The sequence below is a fragment of the Neoarius graeffei genome, chromosome 12, assembly GCF_027579695.1.
Source record: "Neoarius graeffei isolate fNeoGra1 chromosome 12, fNeoGra1.pri, whole genome shotgun sequence".
NCBI lineage: Eukaryota > Metazoa > Chordata > Actinopteri > Siluriformes > Ariidae > Neoarius > Neoarius graeffei.
This window is the reverse complement of record NC_083580.1, coordinates 52792261-52816403: the sequence shown is the minus strand read 5'-3', so window position 1 is coordinate 52816403 and position 24143 is coordinate 52792261. Positions and strand designations below refer to the sequence as shown.

Here is a 24143-nt window from a genome sequence, read left to right as displayed (position 1 = left end):
ATATCTAATCATGATCCAGAAGCGCAGACGTCTTCTCTGGGCCAAGGCTCATTTAAAATGGAAAACTGTTCTGTGGTCAGACGAATCAAAATTTGAAGTTCTTTATGGAAATCAGGGACGCCGTGTCATTCGGACTAAAGAGGAGAAGGACGACCCGAGTTGTTATCAGCGCTCAGTTCAGAAGCCTGCATCTCTGATGCTATGGGGTTGCATTAGTGCGTGTGGCATGAGCAGCTTACACATCTGGAAAGACACCATCAATGCTGAAAGGTATATCCAGGTTCTAGAGCAACATATGCTCCCATCTAGACGACGTCTCTTTCAGGGAAGACCTTGCATTTTCCAACATGACAATGCCAAACCATATACTGTATCAATTACAGCATCATGGCTGCGTAGAAGAAGGGTCCGGGTACTGAACTGGCCAGCCTGCAGTCCAGATCTTTCACCCATAGAAAACATTTGGTGCATCATAAAACGGAAGATACGACAAAAAAAGACCTAAGACAGTTGAGCAACTAGAATCCTACATTAGACAAGAATGGGTTAACATTCCTATTCCTAAACTTGAGCAACTTGTCTCCTCAGTCCCCAGACGTTTACAGACTGTTGTAAAGAGAAAAGGGGATGTCTCACAGTGGTAAACATGGCCCTGTCCCAACTTTTTTGAGATGTGTTGTTGTCATGAAATTTAAAATCACCTAATTTGTCTCTTTAAATGATACATTTTCTCAGTTTAAACATTTGATATGTCATCTATGTTCTATTCTGAATAAAATATGGAATTTTGAAACTTCCACATCATTGCATTCCGTTTTTATTTACAATTTGTACTTTGTCCCAACTTTTTTGGAATTGGGGTTGTATATCCCTTCTCCATGCTCTATACCAGTTGGTGCCCGTAATGCACCATAACGTTGTTTGCCAACTGCCATAAAACAGCAAGAAGAAGAAGTACATCACTTCCTGTTTTATGCTTAAACTTTGTGAAGTGAAGCTCGAGGGCAGATCCTAAGGGGCAGGTGGACTGATGGCAAACTACCCTTATCAAAAAGAAGTATATTTCAAGTTCATTTTATTAAGTATACCTAAGTAAAGTTAAAGTATATTTCCTTAAGTATACTTTTGTGTACCAAGTATACTGACATCAGTGTACTTACAGTATACTTGTTAGTAAACTAATCTAATACTTCTTGGGACTAAATTGGCCCACTTTAAGTTTATAAAAAGTATACTTTAAGTCTAAGAGAAGTAAACTTTGAGTATACAACTATTATTTTTTTATGTTGTACTGCAAGTATACCACAAGTAAACTTATATACTAATAGTTTACTAGTTCTATACTTGTAGTCCACTCTTTAGTTTACAAAAGCATACTTCATAGTATACTGGAAATATACTATGAGTTTACTTGTTTTATACTTCTAGTCCACTTTTTAGTTTACTAAAGTATACTTTAAATATACTTTTGGTTTATTCGTTACACACTTCTAGTCCACTTTTTAGTTTATGAAAGTATACTTTATAGCCAGAGGTGGACAAAGTACCCAACTTCATTACTTAAGTCAAAGTACAGATCCCACTGGTCAAATGTTACTCTGATACAAGTGGAAGTTGTCCAGTCAAATTTTTTACTTAAGTTAAAATACTTGCTTTTAAAAATACTTAAGTATTAAAAGTACATTTTCTGTCAATGAATCATTGTATTATTGCCACAACGCTTACAATATCTAATGCCATTACCAAATACAGAAATGTGAATTCACAAAATGAATGCATGCTGTGCCATCATGGTGGTTTAACGTTAAGCTAGCTAGTCAGTGAAACTCCACCTGACATGCTAGCAAACTCTTCAAACTCAAAATCATATTGGGTAGCTAACGTTACTAGAAAAGGAAGATTTCTACATTCTGTTTATTTGGCAAGATTATGCTAAAACATTTCTGAAGGGGCTTCAGATAAGTTAATGTTATTCATGTTAGCGTAACTCCGTTTTTACATGCTAACTAACAGTGTCCAAGTTAACTAGCTCTGTGTTAATGTTAGCTGTGGACAAGGTGATGGCAACTTGGCGGGCAAATCCATAGAAAGTCATTTGACTAACCAGACTGCATAGCTATTGCAACATTATCGCTAGCTCTAAAAGCACAGACAACTTCATTGCAAGCTTTCTCTTGGAATAAAATGTTTATATACCTCAATATGCTTCCGCAGGTTGGACGGTGAGTTTTTGTAGGCCATGATGTGGTTCATTCTCAGCAAACAAAGCAAATAATCAAAACAATATGAATCTTTAATACTTTCAGAAAACTGAAACATGGGTTCATGGGCCATGAGTGCGTGCATTCCCCAGAAGAACCGTCTCCTTCCATTCTGCCATCAACAGATTGTGTTAAATAACGCTGCTGAGAAATCATTGAATTTGATTTTATACAGTCTATGGACGTAACGTGACCCGAGTGATTACTGATAGTCTATCTCAGTGTCACCTGTGAAAAAAAAACAATCACATTTTAGAAAAGAAAAAAACATACACTTCCAAAGATGCTTCAAAGTAACGAGTAACGAGGACCTTGATAGAAATGTAGTGGAGGAAATAAGTACGATATTTGTCTTTCAAATATAGTGAAGTTAAAGTCATAAGTTTCCAAAAAAAAAAACCAATACTCAAGTAAAGTACAGATACTCAAAAAGTGTACTTAAGTACAGTACTCAAGTAAACGTACTTCGATACTGTCCACCTCTGTTTATAGCATATTGGAAATATACTATTAGTTACTGGTTATATACAGCTAGTCCACTTTTTAGTTTTGAAGTATACTGCAATTACCCTTCAAGTTATACTATTAGTTTTCTAGCCCTACCACTTAGGCCCCGGTCACACCACCCGAACTTTGCTGGAGCGTTCCTGGAGCGGTGAAAAAAATTCATCACCGCTCGTAACCGTTCACCACCGTTTAACAAAAGTTGGCCCCCGTTAAAGCAACGCCGTATACGCTCGGCCACCGCTGATGTTTCTCGAGGGGCTCTGCTACCGCTCCGAAAGTTTTGAGCTGCACAAAATATTGCGAGCGGTGAGGAGGGGGCAATTTTCCACCCCGGCAAAGTTCACCCCCGCTCCACCAACGCCCAGTCAAAGTTTGGCACCGCTAGACGCAAGTTCGTGGACTCTTGGGTCCGCTAGGCCAACGCAGAAATCTTAAACGCTGGACCACCGCTGCTTCGCCAGCGTTGCCCGGGCGGCGATTAAACGTTGCACAAACTTTGGTGGAGCGGTTGTAAGCGTTTTACGAGCGGACACGGGGTTGCTGGAACGGTGTCGGGCGTTGAAGCAGCTATCCATGGCGGCGATGAACTTTGGTTTGGCACTGGTATAGAGGTGTCGGAGCGGGACTAGAATTTGGCTATAAATACGGGGAGAAATGGACCAGGAGCTCATTTGGAATCGAGCTGCCGTTGAGTTCAGACCTCATCTATATCGAATTTGCTCAAAGTTACAGTAAAACTGTATCACCATGGATGCTGAGAGACTTGCTATGATTGGTGCTAAACCAACTTTATACCCCCGCCGAGCCAAAGCCCGCATGCGCAGAACGCCGCTATACCAACGCTCGCGTCACCGCTAAACCAACGCTCGCTACCGCTAAACCAACGCTAAAGCAACGCCGGCTTCAGCGGTGCACCGCTAAGCCAACGCCCGTGTTTTCGATTTTTTCCCATTTTGTGCGCGGTGACGAGCGTTGTCGAAATTCGGCCCCCCCTCCCTACCGTTCAAGGAACGCTCCAGCAAAGTTCGGGCGGTGTGACCGGGGCCTTACCTCATGCACATTACCAGTGGACAACTTCAGTGTTTTGTACGTTAAGTTACAATGAAGTTATAAAGGTAAGAATTCACAAAATAACAACAGATACTCAGGATTAAGAACATATTCATTTTCTTTAAAAATCAAAATTTAAAGCAATGTTGTATTAAATGCCAAAGTATAAAAACATTGCAATGACAACTGAAATTGACATCCAAGCTCCAAAGAAAAATAAAAAAATTAAAAAATGTAATTATCCCACTCAGGAGAGGAAAACAACAACAACAAAACCTTATATAGAACCACAGACATACCTAAGAGTCAACAATGCTGAAGCACAAGTACAGGGCAAGTACACTTAAACATAAGGCACAAATATTTTAATACTTTATTACACTTTTGTTGTTAAGTATATCTTGATCAGAAGTATAAGCTTAATATACTTAGACTTTTCAATATATTTTTGAGTATAAGCCAAGTATACTTATGTATAACTTTATTAAGTACTGTATATCTCTGATAAGTAAACTGAAAGCATACTCTCTTATTTTTAGTTTAAAAGAAGTATACTAGAAGCACACTTGAATAAACTTCTTTTTTGTAAGGGTACTGATGAAAAATATTATTCTGGTTGTCCAAGATGGCGGTGTCTATAAGTCAGGTTCCAGTGTTGAGCTACGCTGTGAAGTTTACAACATGTTTTTAGATGATGGGGATTCCCACTGGGCGGCACGGTGGTGTAGTGGTTAGCACTGTTGCCGGCGAGGGCCGTTCTATGTGGAGTTTGCATGTTCTCCCCGTGTCTGCGTGGGTTTCCTCCGAGTGCTCTGGTTTCCCCCACAGTCCAAAAACATGCAGGTTAGGCTAATTGGTGGCTCTAAATTGACCTTAGGTGTGAATGTGAGTGTGAATGATTGTTTGTCTCTGTGTCAGCCCTGCAATAACCTGGCGACTTGTCCAGGGTGTACCCTGCCTCTCACCCATAGTCAGCTGGGATAGGCTCCAGCTTGCCTGCGACCCTGTAGAACAGGATAAGCAGCTACAGATAATGGATGGATGGAGAGTCCCACTGAAGTGTGGCATCACTGTAGATCTGAGGCTTTTTTGGGTGACACAGGCTTTCATTATTTAATGGACAACTCAGGGCATACCTGTCAACTTTGAGGTTTGAAAAAAAGGGATATTTCCCAGATTTTTAACTCAAAATAAGGGAAAATTTCGGAAAGTCATACCCTTCACCAAAAGTGGGTGTGTAGTTGAATGGGGGGCAATTTTCTATCTAGTATTTGTGATTTCCTGCACTCTGGTGCATGTTGGTGATAGCCAAGACACAAACTCAATATGCTTATGGTTTATAGAGAGCATTTGTGAACAAACTATACATTTATTTTTATTTGCTTTCAGTGGTACCAGTTATTTCCCAAATTAAGGGCTAAAATACGTATCTTATGTTAAAATAAGAAAGGTCATTATATAACCAGTCAATAAATTCAATTCCATTGCAATTTATTATGGTTTTACCATAGTCATGGCCTCGGAACACTAGATAGATAGATAGATAGATAGATAGATAGATAGATAGATGTAATAAAGAGAAACTAGATGTAATAAAGAGAGAGTAATATAAGATATTAAACCAAGAGTGATTTAAAATGGGTAAGTTTCAGATAGAAAATAAAATAATGAGTGGATAAAACGGTTAATACACCAATTAGTTTACACTAGGCTATTTATGAGGTCTTAGCCAGGACATACTTAATGTAAACATGTGTAGCTTACTTTTGATTATTTGGGAGGCTTTCGTTTTCCCCATGGAAAATTTCTTTGCGATGGAAGAGTCTGGGAACATTCCAGCCACGCACTTGTTGAAATCATCAAAGAAAGAGAGGCTAATGTTTTTCTTAGCTATTAGTATCGCCATCTTCACCTCAGACCTAATCAGTGTTGCCAGATACTGCTGACGTTTTCCAGCCCAAAATATGTTCAAAACCCGCCAAAATGCACTTGAAACCGCCCAACTTGGGCGGGAAACCGCCCAATCTGGTAACACTGGACCTAATCACTTGCTCAGCCTCGCCTCCGGACGTAGTTCTGTAATTACTGATGCCTGAGAGGGCGGGGACGGGAATTCATGGCCCGACTTCCTGCTGTAAACTCCTGTCAGAGGCGCGTCATAAATTCTGGACCTACCGACTTTTTTATATTGTGAAAATACGGGACTTTTATATAATGTGAAAATACGGGATATTTTCGGGAAAATAAAAAAAAACGGGAAGACAGCGGGAAATAAGTCAAAATAAGGGATTTCCCGGGAAAAACGGGAGGGTTGACAGGTATGACTCAGAGACAGATTATAGTGATCTGTGTGCACAAAGTTTATTCAACAGAATATCAGGGTCAGAGCCAGCAGGGTTGATACTAGGAAATCCACAGTGAACAAACGTCTATCCAAAATACAATATCTGAAAATCAACAACAACCAAAAAGTCCAAGGTCAAAAACACCAAAAGGCAGATGGAATGTCAAAACAAAGAGGCAAGGCAAAGGCAAAAAGTACAAATCAGCTATCCAGAAAACAAGACTACGTGATGAGACTGACTACATGAACTGTAAGACTCAAGAACGTCTTAGTGTTCACGTGTTTTATGTAGTGGCAAAACAGGAAATTGAAATGACAAAGAAGAGGTTCAAAATTTTGGGTGAGGGCTCCCCCTGGCAGTCTCGTGGTGCAGAAGGTTAGGGTTAGTTATCTGCATTAGCCTCGTAGCTCTTGTGCAAAGAAAAGCACACTGAACACATCTCAACTTCTTCTTTAGTGTTCTGCCTGACGGCAGGTCCACTCTGACAGCTTCAGCCATCAAAGTTTCTAGGGAAGAATTACAGTAGTGGTTTCCCGTTGCTTTCTACTAGATTATTACAGAGGTTTTCTCCTCTCAACCATTCACACCTATGGACAATTTAGAGTAGCCAGTTAACCTAACTGCATGTCTTTGGACTGTGGGGAAAACCAGAGCAAACCCACGCAGACACGGGGAGAACATGCAAACTCCACACAGAAAGGCACCCATCAGCAGAGGTGGACAAAGTACCCAACTTCATTACTTAAGTCAAAGTACAGATCCCACTGGTCAAATGTTACTCCGATACAAGTGAAAGTTGTCCCGTCAAATTTTTACTAAAGTTAAAGTACTTGATTTTAAAAATACTTAAATATTAAAAGTACATTTTCTGTCAACGCATTGTTGTATTATTGCCACAACACTTATAATACCTCATGCCGCTGAAGCAACCTACTGGATTATTTTGTGAATTCACAAAATTAATGCATGCTGTGCATCATGGTGGTTTAACGTTAAGCTAGCTAGTCAGTGAAGCTCCACCTGACATGCTAGCAAACTCTTTTCAAACTCAAAATCATATCGGGCATCTAATGTTATTAGAAAAGAAAGATTTCTACATTGTTTATTTGGCAAGATTACACTAAAACATATTTCTGAAAGGGCTTCAGAGAAGTTAACATTATTCATGTTAGCATAACTCCGTTTTTACATGCTTAACTAACAGTGTCCAAGTTAACTAGCTATGTGTTAATGTTAGCCGCGGACAAGGCTATGGCAACTTGGCGGGCAAATCCATAGAAAGTCATTTGACTCACCAGACTGCATAGCTATTGCAATGTTATCACTAGCTCTAAAAGAACAGACAACTTCACTGCAAGCTTTCTCTAGGAATAAAATGTTTACATACCTCAATATGCTTCCACAGGTTGAATGGCGAGTTTTTGGAGGCTGTGATGTGGTTCATTTTAGGCAAACAAAGCAAACAATTAAAACTAAATGAATCTTTAATCCTTTCAGAAAACTGAAACATGGGTTCTAGGTATGGCCATGGGTGCGTGCATTCCCCAGAAGAACTGCCTCCTTCCATTCTGCCATCAACTGATCGAGTTCAAATAATGCTGCTGAGAAATCACTGAACTTGATTTTATCCGGTCTATGGATGTGAAATGACCCTAGTGATTACTGATAGTCTGTCTCAGTGTCTCATCTCATCTCATCTCATTATCTCTAGCCGCTTTATCCTTCTACAGGGTCGCAGGCAAGCTGGAGCCTATCCCAGCTGACTACGGGCGAAAGGCGGGGTACACCCTGGACAAGTCGCCAAGTCATCACAGGGCTGACACATAGACACAGACAACCATTCACACTCACATTCACACCTACGGTCAATTTAGAGTCACCAGTTAACCTAACCTGCATGTCTTTGGACTGTGGGGGAAACCGGAGCACCCGGAGGAAACCCACGCGGACACGGGGAGAACATGCAAACTCCGCACAGAAAGGCCCTCGCCGGCCCCGGGGCTCAAACCCAGGACCTTCTTGCTGTGAGGCGACAGCGCTAACCACTACACCACCGTGCCGCCCTGTCTCAGTGTCACCTGCGAAAAAAAATCAATCGTGTTTTAGAAAAGAAAAGAAAAAACATCCACTTTCGAAGCTGCTTCATAGTAACGAGTAACAAGGACCTTGACAGAAATGTAGTGGAGTGAAAAGTACGATATTTGTCTTTCAAATGTAGTGAAGTTAAAGTCATAAGTTTCAAAAAAAATAATACTTAAGTAAAGTACAGATACTCAAAAAGTGTACTTAAGTACAGTACTCAAGTAAATGTACTTCGTTACTGTCTACCTCTACCCATCAGCCACTGGTCTCAAACTCAGAACCTTCTTACTGTGAGGCAACAGTGCTAACCACGACACCACCGTGCCACCCACATCTCTACTGATTGACTGTAGTTGCTGTAAAGGGGACGTTGATGAAATTGAATTTTTCTCCTATATTTCAGCACACTTTCAGTTTAAGACATTTTTTGTTGAGGTTTTAATAACATTTATTATAAGATTACAAAGGACAAAGGATAAATAATCAACGCCAGGGTTGTGTGATGTGGCCCGATGTGAAGTGGAGATAGTGTTACTGCCCCGATGCTGATTGTTGTCTGAAATAACAGAATGTTCCTCTCATAGTCGACAGTAATTTGCCAATGATTACATTTTTATTAAAGAATTATGCATCATCACAGGGCTGACACATAGACAACCATTCACACTCACACCTACGGTCAATTTAGAGTCACCAGTTAACCTAACCTGCATGTCTTTGGGGGAAACCAGAGCACCCGGAGGAAACCCACACGGAGAACATGCAAACTCTACACAGAAAGGCCCTCGCCAGCCATGGGGCTCGAACCCGGACCTTCTTACTGTGAGGCGACAGCGCTAACCACTACACCACCGTGCCACCCTTTTACCCGTTTGTAGTTACATTTTGTTTTATGAAATGTCCACAAAACAAGTTATTTCCTGGTATCACTTACACTGTAGCAGCTATAAACAGTTGCTACCTCACCCATGTCTCTCTCTCTCTCTCTCTCTCTCTCTCTCTCTCTCTCAGTTAATAATACAAAAAAGGAGATTGTCATGTTACTGAGTAATTGAAAAATCCCCTGTCCTGAAGACTTTTCTATAAAAAAAAAACTCTTCAAATTATCAGCTTTACATCTGACTGTTACAAAGCACTGACACTGGAGACTCATAATTAAACAAATGTGCCCGTACAAATAAATATCAAAGATTATACAGTGGTGTTTGAAAGTTTGTGAACCCTTTAGAATTTTCTATATTTCTACATAAATATGACCTAAAACATCATCAGATTTCACACAAGTCCTAAAAGTTAATAAAGAGAACCCAGTTAAACAAATGAGACAAAAATATTATACTTGGTCATTTATTTATTGAGGAAAATGATCCAATATTACATATCTGTGAGTGGCAAAAGTATGTGAATCTCTAGGATTCTGTGGTTGGTTGAAGAGAGCAACTGGACTTGCTTGAAGAATCTTGAAAACGTTTCGCCTCTCATCCTAAAGGCATCCTCAGTTCTGTCTGACTAAAGGGAGTATCCAGTATTTATCCTCTCATGGATCATCATAGAATCCGAATCAGAATGCTGATGGCTGCATTGTAGGTGGCTGATAAAAGATGTCATAGACACCCACCTCTGTTCAATGATGGTCGTTCCAGGCTGACAAAAATGAACGATCCTCTCTGGCTAAGATGTCTGCCAGTTTTCTGGAAGTCCTCTCATACTCCCGTACCAGTCGAAGGGATCTCATCCCAAAGTGCGTAGAAACATATCTGTGACGAATCTCAATCAGTGTATGGGGAAGGAATAGTAGAAAGGAAAGTAATGGAGAGAGATGGATGTTATTCCAGGTGGATTGTGAAGGAAAGGGGGATAAAAGTTATGAAGTGGTAGAAATTGTGGTGGCACCAATATAAGAAGGAGTTATATCTATAAATCTATTTGTTATAGTAATCTGTAAATGTTACTGTAGTACCACCATTGCATGTAGGTTGACAAAACTGCACTTGTTCATTGTGTGAAGTTCTCTTTTATGTGTCATTGCTTGACCCAGTGTGATTTTGTGTTATGAAGACTGCATGATGCCATGCCATTTTTGTTATGAGTATCGCTAAATCGGAAAAAAGTAAAATGCACCCAGACTAAAGTCACTGTTGGTGGTTAACAAAATTGCACCTGTTCATTGTGTGAAGTTATTTTTTATGTGTCACCGTTGCTTGACACAGTGTGATTTTGTGTTATGAAGTTTGCATGATGCCTGGTCATTGTGTGAAATTATGAATATTCTTATTTTTAAACATACAGTTGAGTGTCACTATTGCTTGGCCCAGTGGCATGTTGTGTTACATCTAAAACTAAATAGAAAACACAAAATAAAAAGTAAAATGCACCCATAAAGTCATTGTTGGTGATAAATTGTGTCACATTCATCTCATTATCTTAGGCGTAGCGGTGGGTTTAAAAACAGGCTGATGAATATGTGGACTAGTTGAATGAGGACTTATTGTTGAGTCTCTAAAATAGTCATTGAATTAAGTGACTTTTGTAGGTAAAATTAGGTGTTTAACAACCTGTTAAAAATACACCAGAATGCAGGAAATGGCATCTAATTAATTAAAAATTTTCTGGGGGAGGACACCCCCCCCGCCAATGTGTCCCCCCCACATTAAAAATGCTTCTGACGCCCCTGCCGGTGAGTGTATTATTCCTTTAACTGCAAGCGAGAGAGACAGAAACATTGACTGGAGGGAAAATTATTGTCCAGACAGTCTGTATTTCTTTAACCTCAGATCAATACAAATAAATTTTATGTTGAACTGCTGCTTACACACAGCATGATAACACATTAACTAACCAGTTGTTTTTCTTTTGGAATTTTTGGTCTGTTTTTCCTTCACAAGTGAAATTGTAATATAATACTAGACCGGACAATTCCCTGGGGGAAATTGTGAGAGGATGCAGTGCGCGAAGCAATTCGGTCACGCATGTTCGCTGGCCGTGAATGTGTGACCTGCAATGATGTTTCAATGCAATGATTATGTGTGTGCTTGAGACAGCAGCCGTCATGAAGAAGAGCTATTCAAGAGTATAAACAAAGTGGCTACAGGCGGAAATTAGCATGTACTGCTATAACCTGGGACAGACATCTGTCCTTACCACAAGGATAATGTTTAATTTGTGCACTGTCCCTTTTAAAAATAAAATAAACTCTAAACTCTAAGAAGAGTGTTTGTAGTTTGTATGTACGAACAGAAGTGTTCCTAATAAAGTGGGCGGCTAAGGTGAAGTGTCATGCCGACTGAGGCTGTTTTTTTTTTTCACAAAAAAAAGAAATTCACAAAATTCTTTCACAGTGAGCGCTAGAAGGGTCTCCTGAATAGACTGATGTAATTTTTTGTCTGTAGTGTTAAAAATGAGAGACTTTTCTGTCACTTTTATAATGGGTGTCAATGAGCTAAGACACACAAGGTATGGAGTTTTGTGCTGTTTTATATGAATGACCAGGCCTCGAACAATGACAAATAACTCGACAACGGAAGCAGCTATTCACAAAATTCTTTCACAGTGAGCGCTAGAAGGGTCTCCTGAATAAAATTATGTATTTTTTGTCTGTCGTGTTAAAAATGACGACACTAGAACGATTTAAAAATGAGAGACTTTTCTGTCCCGTTTATAATGGGAGTCAGTGAGGCCGCTCACCTGTGCTCTCCTCACTTTGAGGCTTCTCATTCAAAAACTGTAAATCCTATCGTTTAGGTAGACACATTGTGTGAATCAGGACAAGTTTTCCTACTACTTTTGAGAAAATCATGTCTGTAGAGTGAAATTTGTGGCTGAAAACACAGTTTAAGCGAGAAAGTTTGAGCTTTTTTTTCAAGCTGTCCACACTCTAAGCTTAACGACCCTCACTGGTGTGTAACGCAATAGACACCCATTCAAAAGCCGGATTTTCTCCCGGAACCCACATGGCGTTTGAGCCGGGACTGATCCGAAAGTGTAGAACCTAGCAGAAAAGTTGAATGCCAGATCCACAGAGGAGAAGTTTTCCTACATTTTTGAGTTAGAATCACGTCTCTAGGTGAAAGCATGCCAGAGCAGTGGATGTTTGAAAAAGTGCTTTTTTTTTCAATTAATTCCATAGAAATGAATGGGGGTTTTTTTGGATGATTTTTTCGCGACTATGTCGCGAAAAAATCGTATTCTGTAGAGAAAAGTAATAGCATAGCGAGTCCGATCGAGCCGCACGTTTTGATGTATTGTTTGTCTGTGTACGACGTACGGTTATTGAGTTATTCGAAATCGAAATTTGCGTAGGAATAATAAGAAGAAGAAGCGGAAGAAGAAGAAATACGTAGAAGAACAATAGTTGCAGTGCTTTGCACTGCATCCTAATAATACAACAACAACAGGGCGGCACGGTGGTGTAGTGGTTAGCGCTGTCGCCTCACAGCAAGAAGGTCCGGGTTCGAGCCCCATGGCCGGCAAGGGCCTTTCTGTGCGGAGTTTGCATGTTCTCCCCGTGTCCGCGTGGGTTTCCTCCGGGTGCTCCGGTTTCCCCCACAGTCCAAAGACATGCAGGTTAGGTTAACTGGTGGCTCTAAATTGACCGTAGGTGTGAATGTGAGTGTGAATGGTTGTCTGTGTCTATGTGTCAGCCCTGTGATGACCTGGCGACTTGTCCAGGGTGTACCCCGCCTTTCGCCCGTAGTCAGCTGGGATAGGCTCCAGCTTGCCTGCGACCCTGTAGAACAGGATAAAGCGGCTAGAGATAATGAGATGAGACGACAACAACAACAATATACACTCTAGAAATATAGTTTGTATTTAATAAAAAAAAAAATAGAGCTCCAAACTCCAGCAGATTGTATTTGAAATAAAAAATAATGAATCAGCTTTAATTATTTTTTTTAATTACTATATCAAATGAAATATAAAATCATCACGTCTTTTAAACACATAATCTCTTGATGATGCTTAAATAAATAAATAATCCACCAATTAAGTGTTTTCTAAGGTTCTAAAAGAGAAAGGCGAAATTTTGACCAAAAATCTATAAATCCACATAAATTTATTATTAAATCTCTTTTTTTTTTTTGAAAGACTGGATTAGGATGAAAGTTTGGTCGTAAATCAGCACTGCGGATAAAACCCAAATGAAAACTCAGCTTCAGACGAAATCATGAACTTTTCACTTCAACTCCCATGATGCAACGAGCACATTTCCGGGTATGATGTCACTTCCGGCTCTCTGCTGCATTGTGGGAGCGGGAAAACGTTACAAATACTCACGTTGCTGGTTCCGTTTGAGTTGGAAAGTATAAAGGATTTTTATTTGTTGGTTAACGAGTAAAGGTAAATATGTAAATTGTTTATTATTTTTATATGTTTGTTTTTGTGTGAGTTTTAAACACCTGGTCTGAGTTTTAATTTTTCACTGAAGTCTGAATGAAACTAGCCATGTTGGCTAACTGTGCTAGCAAAAACCCTAGTGTGCTAATAAATGTTAGCTAATGCTAGTTTTAACATTTCTACTTGTTTAAAAGAACTAATTTTTTCCTGTAAGTGTGACTATTTGTCAGGCATTTAATTATTTACTATACCTTGTTAGATATCCCAGGCTGCAGTATAACTATAGGTAATTTGTGGCAAGTTAGCAAAACCTGAAAAATTAATGAAATAGGTTTGTTTGCTTGCTTATCTCTTTATCTCGATCTGTTTGTTTATTTACTTGACCTAGTTTAATTAACAGGTGCCTCTTTTTGTATTTTTACTTATTTATTTTTGATTGCGAACAAGTTTTTATTAACCAATAAAATAGTCATTTAAAGAATTACATTTTTAAAAAGTTTCATAAATCCATCTTTTAAATATCTGTTTTTAAATCCAGTCTTTTAACATTTTGCTCGGAGTTTGTAAAATTTTCAGGGCAAGCGTGAAGGTCTGAGATGTAGAGATAACAGGACAATATCTCCTTTATATCCAAGTATAATAAAAGCTTCATAAAGTTAGTGGTCATTTTTCATCTCCAAAAAAAATCTGAAATAGAAATGTACCTCTTAATCAGGCAGTGATATTTACTTCAGTCTGAGATGTAAATAGAAAAATGAATTCTGTTGTTTCTGTTACTTGTTGTGCTATAGATCATCATGTCTATCGGCGTCCCCATTAAAGTTCTGCATGAAGCTGAGGGTCACATCGTCACGTGCGAGACCAACACCGGCGAGGTTTACAGAGGCAAACTCATCGAAGCAGAGGACAACATGAACTGTCAGGTAACACAAGAATGTTCAACACCACTGATGTGTTCCAGCATGTAGTGTTGAGTGTATTGGAGCTGTATATACTGTCCTGATTTCTCCTCAGTGTTCTTAAAGTTTTATTTTTAGAATAAATGTTATGGCCCTTTTCCACTACCCTTTTTCAGCTCACTTCAGCTCACTTCAGCCCGACACGGCTCGCGTTTCGACTACCAAAAACCAGCACGACTCAGCTCGTTTCAGCCCTGCTTAGCCCCTAAAACTCGCACCGTTTTGGAGTGGGGCTGAAGCGAGCCAAACCGTGCCGAGTGAGGTTGGGGGCGTGAGCAGACACTCCCCTGTGCACTGATTGGTGAGGAGGAGTGTCCTCACATGCCCACACACGCCCCGCGAGCACGCTGGGATCTGTAAACACCGCAAACCCGGAAGAAGAATAATTACGAATTACGAGAATTTCTGAAGCCTTATGCGCCTCGCCTCATCTATACGCTCTTGCCAGTATCTGTTGGCCACAGCACCAAGACCAGCAACACTAACGACTCCATGTCCTCCATGTTTATTGTTTACTATCCGGGTCGTGAGACTACCGTTTAAAAGATCACTGAATCAGTGACATACAGAGCATCGTGGACGAGTTCGCGGAGCGCAAGGCTCGTCGTATGCCCTTCAAATAATGCGCGCAGTAGGCTATTGATGTTTTATTATGAGCCATGTACAGTATGTCGCCTAATGTTTTTTTGTTTCTGAGTTACATGTTTCTTTTGAAGGACTTAATGTACAAAATAACATAGTTGCACCCCGTAGTGTTGAAATTGGTAAACACAGTGCATTCAGTGAGGTTTGCACCGCCCTCCTTTTATTTCTGACTCTTCCTGTCACCGTTGCAACCTCTGAGTGCTCATTCGTATGCCCTTCAAATAATGTGCGCAGTATAGGCTATTGATGTTTTATTATGAGCCATGTACAGTATCCTAATGTTTTTTGTTTCTGAGTTACATGTTTGTTTGAAGGACTTGATGTACTAAATAACATAGTTGCACCCGGTAGTGTTGAAATTGGTAAACACCGCAGTTGCGGACATTTTGTAGCCTAAAATGATGTTATGATAAGCTTTAATAAAGGGCCCGGTCATTTGCCCCGCCCCCGGCCCGGCTCTGACTTGTTCCGCCACTGTCACTGATGTCACTGTTTGCGCTGCTTAACGACATCACGTGACGTCCACCCACTTTCGCTAACTCCACCCAATGTGTCCACCCACTTCCAGCCAGCACGGTTCAGCGCGGTTGTAGTCGAAATGCAACTCCAATAGCCCCGCTCAGCCCGACTCAGCTCGACTCGGCACGGCACGACTCAGCCGCGTTTGTAGTGGAAAAGCGGCATTAGTGTTATGCAGAATGGAACAGCTGATGTGAGAAATGCAAGCCAATGTGAGCTTTTAGGATGTACACAAGGGTCGAGACAGTTGCAATAGTAGTGGCGGTAGTGTTGTGGTGGCGGCTTTATATTCTTCAACTTAAAATCGTGGTGGAATGGTGAAGACTTGTTCTATTATCAGTTGCTGTAACCATTCTCATGGCTGCCTTGGAAAACGTATCACAGGTGGAGTGGGAGTATTCATTTTTCCAGCTTGGAAGCAAAAATATTGAACTAGATTTGAAAAATAACTTGAAATTGACGATGTTGAAATGAGACACTTTCATGCACATTTTTAGAGTTCAGAAAATAATTGCACTTCTGTATTGCACATACTAATTTACATAAATTTATTTATTTTTTTAAAAGAAGCTACTGCATTATCAAGTCAACTTTTTTCCAGTGTACTCGGTGCTTTTTTTTTTTTTTTTAAATGGTTTGTTTTAATTCTTTAGTTATTGACAGCTAAAGTATTTAGCTTGTTAAATATTATTTGGCTAACAGGCTAAAAATTTATTTAACTTCCTAGTTTTCTTCCATGAAAACAAGGAAGACCAAAGAGGCAATACATGGATGTGGTGAGAGGACATGAAAGTGGCAAGTAGAGAAGGATGTGGAAGACGGGAAGCAATGGAGACGAAAGATCTGCTGTAGCGACCCTTAATCGGGAGCAGCCAAAAGTAGTAGTAGTTATTGACAGCTGCTATGGACTTTCTTTTCGATCCATAGTTAGTTTGCCTGCGTCTGTATCCGAAAAGGGGAAATTCGCAGTTTCTACGGTTGGTTTGCAGATGTCAAGAATCCTGCCATAAATTATGAGCTGCCCTTGGAGTCCTTTATGATTTCTAGGCCAGCTAAAGTTAACATCTGATGGTCATCTCAGGAAGTGATTTCTCCTGGTCAGGGTCATGGTGATGTTTTGAGGGTTAAGTAAATCAAGATGTATAATTTTTTTTTTTTGGTCCAAAGGGTGCATGGATTTCCTCCGTTTTTAGTTAAAAAACAAACAAACTGTTCATTTCATTTTTGTCTATAGAACAAGTTTTCTGCCTCAGCCAAATGTTTCAACATGTGTATTTTCTGTATAACTTTATGAAGTCGGGGTTTTTTTTTGTTTATAATTAAACGTTGAGCCAAAGCACCTTCAAACTGTAGTGGAAAAAGCTTATGCACATATGATCAGCAGAAAGTGTGGCATCTTCAGTTTGAACATGATTATTCCTCGTTTTTATGAACTTTGAGAAACGATTATTGCTATGATGGAACAGGGTGTGGCTTTTAAAAAAAAAAAATTTAATTTTCATGACCAGATGTGCGATGCAGTTCTCTCTGCTAACTGTGTTGGAGGTTTTTGCCTCCGTTGGTTTGCCTGTTCCCAACGTAGCTCAAAGTAGCGAATGGATTTTGGACAAGTTTTGAGGAAAGGTGGGCCAAAGAACAATTGATTTGGTTTTAATGCAAATCTGGATACGTATGCAGATCTGGAATTTCTCTTCCCAGCATAACTTTAATCAACATAATTTGTACAGCTTTAGGATTATCCTAGATTCAGGTGACTTTTGATGATATGCACTCAGTGCCCTAGTTTAATGATGTTTACACTATAATAAAGCTCAATTCTGAACACAAGCGAAATCGGATTAAAAGGATGTTCTTTTTGTTCATGTGCTGATTCTGAGAGATGATCACTAGATCTAAAGCAATTTGGGTAAATAGTATGCATAAACATTGCTGTCGGTTCAGTGGAATCGGTTAGTTTCAGGACCGGATTGTCTGCGACACACTGCAGTAAAGGACACAAGTGTTTGCTTTTTCAGATGTCCAACATCACAGTGACGTATCGTGATGGCCGGGTGGTGCAGCTGGAGCAGGTCTACATCCGTGGCAGTAAGATCCGCTTCCTTATCCTGCCGGACATGCTGAAGAACGCTCCCATGCTGAAGAGCGTGAAGAACAAGAACCAGGGAGCAGGAGCTGGCCGGGGGAAAGCCGCCATTCTTAAAGCTCAAGGTAAAACACGACACCTGTATCATTGCACATTTTATGATGCGCTCATCTCGGAGAGTGTAGTTGCTCATTGGCTGATTACAGATGAGCACAAAGTGCTATTTCTTTGGAAAATTCCTTCTTAAAGCAAGTAAATAAAAAGTTGAACTTTAAAACGAAGGAGGAAATTTCCTCTAAACCTGTATTCTGTTTAATGATGCTAAGCATCTGTTTCGTTTGATTTGACTTTGCCTTTTTAATTAAAATTCTAGCCTGTACTTATGACCAAGATTGTGTATTTGTCAGGGTTTCTCAAGTGTTTAGTACTTTGTACATGCTTTATTTGTTCTTTGGATGTTCGCATTTCCAACTATTTTGCTCAGAAGCTTTGAATAAATGACCCTTGTGTTGCAAAAAAAAAATGTTGGCATGCAAATTTGAGCAACTTTGAAACAGACCTGTGTGATTTCATGAAACTGGCATACAAGTGAGTAGTGATTTGAGGGAAATTAATGAATTGGTGGCATTATTTAAATGTCCTGTGACTCCCTCGGTTTATCTAATTTCCTTAACTGTTGAGGTTCTGTGATGGTGAGCTAATAAGGGAAGATTTCAGCAGGCTGTCAAGAACCTGAAGCAATACATTCAGGGATGCAAACAGCGCGCCTTTTGGCGGATGCTGCCTTTTTCACGGCTGAATCACGCAGATCCGAATTTTTTTTTTGGGGGGGGGCGTTGGAGTGTCTGATTTATAATTTCAAAGTAAATTCTGTATTAAAATTACTAAATAAGCAAATCCGTTACAGTCCATGAAACAGGAAATATAAGGATGAGAAAAAACAGTTTAAATCGGGAAGCTGTGCACATTTGCGCAGTCCTGCCGCTCAGGCTGCACAAATGAGCGCAGCTTCCCGATTTAAACTCTTTTTTTTTCTCATCCTTATACTTCCTGTTTCATGGACTGTAACGGATTTGCTTATTTAGTAATTTTAATACAGAATTTACTTTGAAATTATAAATCAGACACTCCAACGCCCCCCCTAAAAAAAAAAATTCGGATCTGCGCGATTCAGCTGCGAAAAAGGTGGCATCCGCCAAAAGGCGCGCTGTTTGCATCTCTGACATTTCAGTAAAGCAGATTAGAACATGCTTTTATCTGAGGTTGCGGTAGTTTATTTTTATTTTTTTCTTTTCTTTCCCCAATCGAGTTGTTTAGACCAGGGGTTCTCAACCCTTTTCTGTTTTAAGGCCCATCTTTTCATACTTGTAACAAGTCGGGTCCATTTAAAAAAAAAAAAAAAATCCCCAATTATTTTGGCTCATCTAATCTATTGTAGTGTGTTAACGGAATGCAACATCACTCCCTGTTACAGATGGGAGCCCAGGAATTAAATACATACAGTAAAAACCAGCTGTTTGATTGTAGGTCTGTATTTAAAACTGTATGGATGTGCCAGAAGCCAAACCATGCATGCAGGGCATTCTCAATCAAAAGGGGTTAATGATCCAAAAGTGGAGTCTGGTCCATTAACACAAGAACTTATTGCCATGTTTGTGTTTGGCAAACAAGCAAGTTGTTAAAACCAAGAAGCGGATATAGAAACCACTCAATGGGATTAGATCCTTACATGCTAACAAAAGGGTTTTTCCCTACGGGTTGGAAAATTATCCATCCGTTGAGTTCCCAGACTTCTCAAACTACCTGGTGTTGCAGCCATCGTTCTACACAGGCATGCAGATGAAAATATGGAAGATTATGGAGGAGTACGACTTTTTATGTGTCTGGGTTAAAGATCTGGCGATCAGGACACTACAAGACAGACAGCAGTAGACGGATCCAAGTGCAGGAAGTGTGTTTATTGGCAGGCATATTTACAAAAGCAAAGCGGAATATTTAAATGGCGTTATAAACATGGTTAGAAACAAGTGGCAGTGATGCTTCGAAGCAGCTGTGAAAACAGCGTCCGTATCTGTATGTGCTGATTGCACTCAAATTGTCAGGTGTTTCCCATAATGACCGGGTCCCAAGTGCACCGCTCAAGCACACAAAGGCGTGACAGTTAAATGTTCACTTCATGTGTGACCACAACTTTTTAGCTCGTGTGTATATCGACATCAAAAATGCCTCATTTTCATTGATAAAGCAGTGTTTTCCCCAGAAAAAAATTAAAGCCCTAAATTCTGGCATGATGATGTACAGACAATTGAGCGCGAACAGCGCAAAGCAAAACTAGGGGGTCCGGGGGCATGCACCCCTGGGAAATTTTTTTTGAAAATGGATGCGCTCAGGTGCATTTTCAGGGTCTTAGAGGTTTTAGATACATGATTATAGGATAGATTTTACCAGTGTTTCAGTGATTTCTGACCTAAATAGTATTAATGTATACACGTTTGAAATTTCACCTTAAAGTTCAACATGCAAGTTAAACTGTTTTATCGATTGCTTAGGTGATGGATAATTAAGGGATCCCTGTAGATTTTCAATGATCAAGTAGTGTTGTAACAAAAATGTGCATGAAAATATGACCAGTGGTTTGCTCCGTCTTCTGCAATCCAATGAAGAGAATCAATCATCATGACCTCCTGTTGATCACACAGGGATCTGAACCTAAGAACTGCCACCTTAAAATAAGTTGCTGTATTACTATAACTGTAATGATTTAGAATGTTTCTGATGCAATTACCGTAATGTATGTATAACTAAGATACGCTGAAAAGTAAGGCAACTGCATATTTTTAAATTTTGGCACTAGATTAAGATTAAAACATATATTTAAAGGAAAAGAAAACTTAATTCATACATTTAAGTTTGCTGAAAGATTATGTACTTGAACACATTCATGAATGATAATAGACTAGGTCAAATTTTCGTGATTAAAATCAGTCGGCTTTGCCCGTCTGGTGGGGGACGACATCGGCAGCCAATGAGGTCGCTTATAATGAATCGGAAAATTCCGAGATGTCTGACGTTTGACAGCCAACAGATTAGTTTTTTTACATCATACCACGCAAACATGTATTACTTTGACAGATTCAACACAAACATTGGAAAAAAAGACTGCGTGTTTAACACATCAATCAATATGTGAATTGTTATTTGCTCTATGTATCTAGTTAGTTGTGGGTAGGAAATTTAACGCATCGGTATAAATCTAAGCGTATCGGATTGCGACTAAGTGTATCGGCAGGCAGAGCTAAAACGCTTTAGGGAAAACCATGATAAAGCATCACGAGCTGTAGTGTGACTGTAGCTTAACGAGGCGGATGTGATGTCGGATGCAACCCAGTGATTGTACCCGACTACAAGTATTTAAATAAAATAACTTGGAGAAAAATTCACAGCCCACTAGATGGCGCGGTTGAGAAACACTGGTTTAGATGACCAAGGTGATCTCAAATGTCACTTGAACATAGTGATGTTAACTCAGTTTTTCATTTTAGAACTCGAATAATCAGATTTATAATGTGATGTTTCATATCAAACACAAAGCACTGAAAAGCTGACAACCAAAACGAAGCTGATTTTTAGTGCGAGTTATTCTCATGTGAAGATGAATTGAAGGTGGTGGAACTCTGTGCTTCACTGTAAATATTACCATGATTTAGCATTATAAGCTAGGAGTTGCAATGATTGAAAATAGTCATGTCCAACTTTTTATTGCTTATTGTAACGTCATTTCAGTGTGTTTTTATAGCTGTGGAAGTCATTAGGGAATGATGGTTGCCATTTTCGATGCAGTAACCAACTTCCTTATGTTTTGTGTGTACTGTAATCGAGAGGGTGAAGCGCAGCTATGTCCTCATCCTGAGCTGGACTAGTGAGTGTACACAGCAGTGTTTTCTAAAAATGGGACAATGTCGCTTCTGTTCTTTTGTTTCAGTGGCTGCGAGAGGTCGAGGCCGGGGTGGGCCAGGAGGACGAGGAAACATCTTCCAGAAAAGGCGATAGTTTGATTTCCCGGAACTCTCTGTACAGGTTTCCCCCCCTTGTGATCTTTTTATGTTTGTGACACTTAAGGTGTGTATTCCCGGTTTTTTTTTTTTTTTTTTTGCGCCCTGTTAATTGCCCCCTCTGTATGTGGGTTTGTTTTTTTTGTTTTTTTTTTTGTAGTAATTGAACTGATTAATCTGGTTCTTACTGGTTTTGGAAAAATATAAACACATGGTGTAACTATACACTGTAATGGTGTTTCACATGGTGAGGAATTCTGAACTTGCATTAGTGAGATTTTTGTACGTGTTGAATTGGAATACAGCATCCTCTTAATAAAGGTTTTACACTTTAATCTGTAAGGTGTTTGTGTGTTTTTGCCTTCGCTCCCAAACACCCACGGCTGGCTGCTTGTACTGACAGGAAAGCTGCAGCATACCATCCTCTTCACCCACACAGTGGCGTAGTCAGGGATTGAAGAATGAATACCCTTGTGTTTTTGTGCCCCCGCCTTGACTTTATATCCAAAGAGACTGAATCCAGTGTGACAGAGCAAAACGCTACGTTCACACTGCAAGGCTTAATGCTCAATTCTGATTTTTTTGTGAAATCCGATTTTTTTGTGAGGTCGTTCACATTAACAAATATATGCGACTTGTATGTGATCCTCAGTATGAACGAAAAGCGACCTAAAAGTGTTCCACATGCGCATTGCAGGATACGACGACGTCACACGCAGTGAGCATGGCCAGTGTTTACGGAAGTAAAACCGCCCGGTTGCGGTATGACCCATCCAATCTAGCTTGAATAGCTGCATCCCCCCAAATGGAAATCAGCTCCCTAACCTCTGCGTCCTTCCATTGAGAAGATTCAGAACCTTCACAGCCCGAAGCGTCCCTCGCATTGATGTCATGCGCAGGGGCGCAGATACGTTTTTTGAACTGGGGGAGACAAAAAACTGGGGGGGACAAAGCTGCCAGCAAACCAACCCCGATATGCCTGTCAAACTTGTTGTGAGTTACCATAGCAACCAAGCTCGAGCTCGCACCCTGTGCAGTCTGTGCAGCTCAACCAACCGAATATCAGTCTTTGTTTTATGAGTTGTTGCAACTATGTATGTACTGCTGTGCACCTCAATAAACCGAATGGTAATTAGTCTTTTGATTTTTCTGTGAGGTTTGCCTTATGCAAAGAAAGACAGCATAGATGTTTTTTCCTCCCTATAAGGGGGGGGGGGCCGAACGAGGTGAATTTAAATCTGGGTGGGACGAGTCCCCCCCTCTATCTGCGCCCGTGATTATGCGCCATGTTGTTGTAACTTTTTTTGAGAGACCCGCCGCCTACTTCAGCGCAGAATAGTGACGTTTGTGGCTTGTTGATGACGTAAGTCGGATGAATGTGACCTGGCGGTTCAGACTGAAGTCGCATATGAAAAGATCGGATAGGAATCGGAATTAGGACCACATATCCAAACAGCCTGGGTCGGATTTGAAAAAATCGGATCTGTGTCGTTCATATTGTCAATAAAAGATCGGACACAGGTCACATATGGGCGAAAAGATCGGATTTGAGTCACTTCAGCCTGCAGTGTGAACGTAGCCAAAGTAATGTCGGCGGTTTGGTTTGAGGATCACCAGATACAAAACTAAACAGGATCAGTGGAGCAAGTGGCACACCTGAGTAAATGGTTAATACGTGTTTACGGGTCATCTGATACCAGTCTGGCCGGAGTTTCCCAAAAGCATTGTTGCAAATGGTAGAGCGAGCAGTGCAATGAATGCTTGTGCTCTTTCTCTCTCCTAGTTGGAGGCTTTTGGGAAACCCACCCCAGAAGACCCCTCCCCTGAAAGTATAAACAGCATTTTGTTTCTACTCCAAAATGAAAGCTAAAGAGGCTTTGACTCATTTTTATATAATTTCATTTTTAAGACCTTGCACCACTGTGCTGCTGGTTTTAGTGGTCATCACTGTCGACTCACAGCAAGAAGGTTCGAGCCCCGTGACTGGCGAGGGCCTTTCTGTGTGGAGTTTGCATATTCTCCCGGTGTCTGTGTGGGTTTCCTCCGGGTGCTCCGGTTTCCCTCGCAGTCCAAAGACATGCAGGTTAGGTTAACTGGTGGCTCTAAATTGACTGTAGGTGTGAATGTGAGTGTGAATGGTTGGTTGTCTCTGTCTCAGCCCTGGTGACTTGTCTAGGGTGTACCCCGCCTCTCGTGGATAGGCTCCAGCTTGCCTTCGACCCTGTAGAACAGGATAAGCGGCTACGGATGATGGATGGATGGAAGACGTTAAAACCACACATTTTGGGACGCACTGACCGTTTCAA

General features: G+C 40.4%; 1 protein-coding gene across 1 annotated transcript; it reads left to right on the top strand.

Moving 5' to 3' along the window:
* Positions 1-13471: 13471 nt before the first annotated feature.
* snrpd3l (small nuclear ribonucleoprotein D3 polypeptide, like) lies at positions 13472-22172 on the top strand. The gene is made up of 4 exons (XM_060936000.1): positions 13472-13582; positions 14371-14502; positions 17718-17910; positions 21768-22172. Exons 2-4 carry the CDS (start codon positions 14377-14379, stop codon positions 21833-21835), a joined length of 387 nt encoding a protein of 128 aa, XP_060791983.1. The 5' UTR covers positions 13472-13582; positions 14371-14376; the 3' UTR covers positions 21836-22172.
* The last annotated feature ends 1971 nt before the right edge of the window (positions 22173-24143 follow it).

Coding starts and splice junctions, on each gene's coding strand:
- snrpd3l (XM_060936000.1), top strand. CDS start 14,377: ATGTCTATCGGCGTCCCCATTAAAGTTCTGCATGAAGCTGAGGGTCAC. Junction 14,503..17,717: donor AGGACAACATGAACTGTCAG/GTAACACAAGAA, acceptor TTGCTTTTTCAG/ATGTCCAACATCACAGTGAC. Junction 17,911..21,767: donor CGCCATTCTTAAAGCTCAAG/GTAAAACACGAC, acceptor CTTTTGTTTCAG/TGGCTGCGAGAGGTCGAGGC.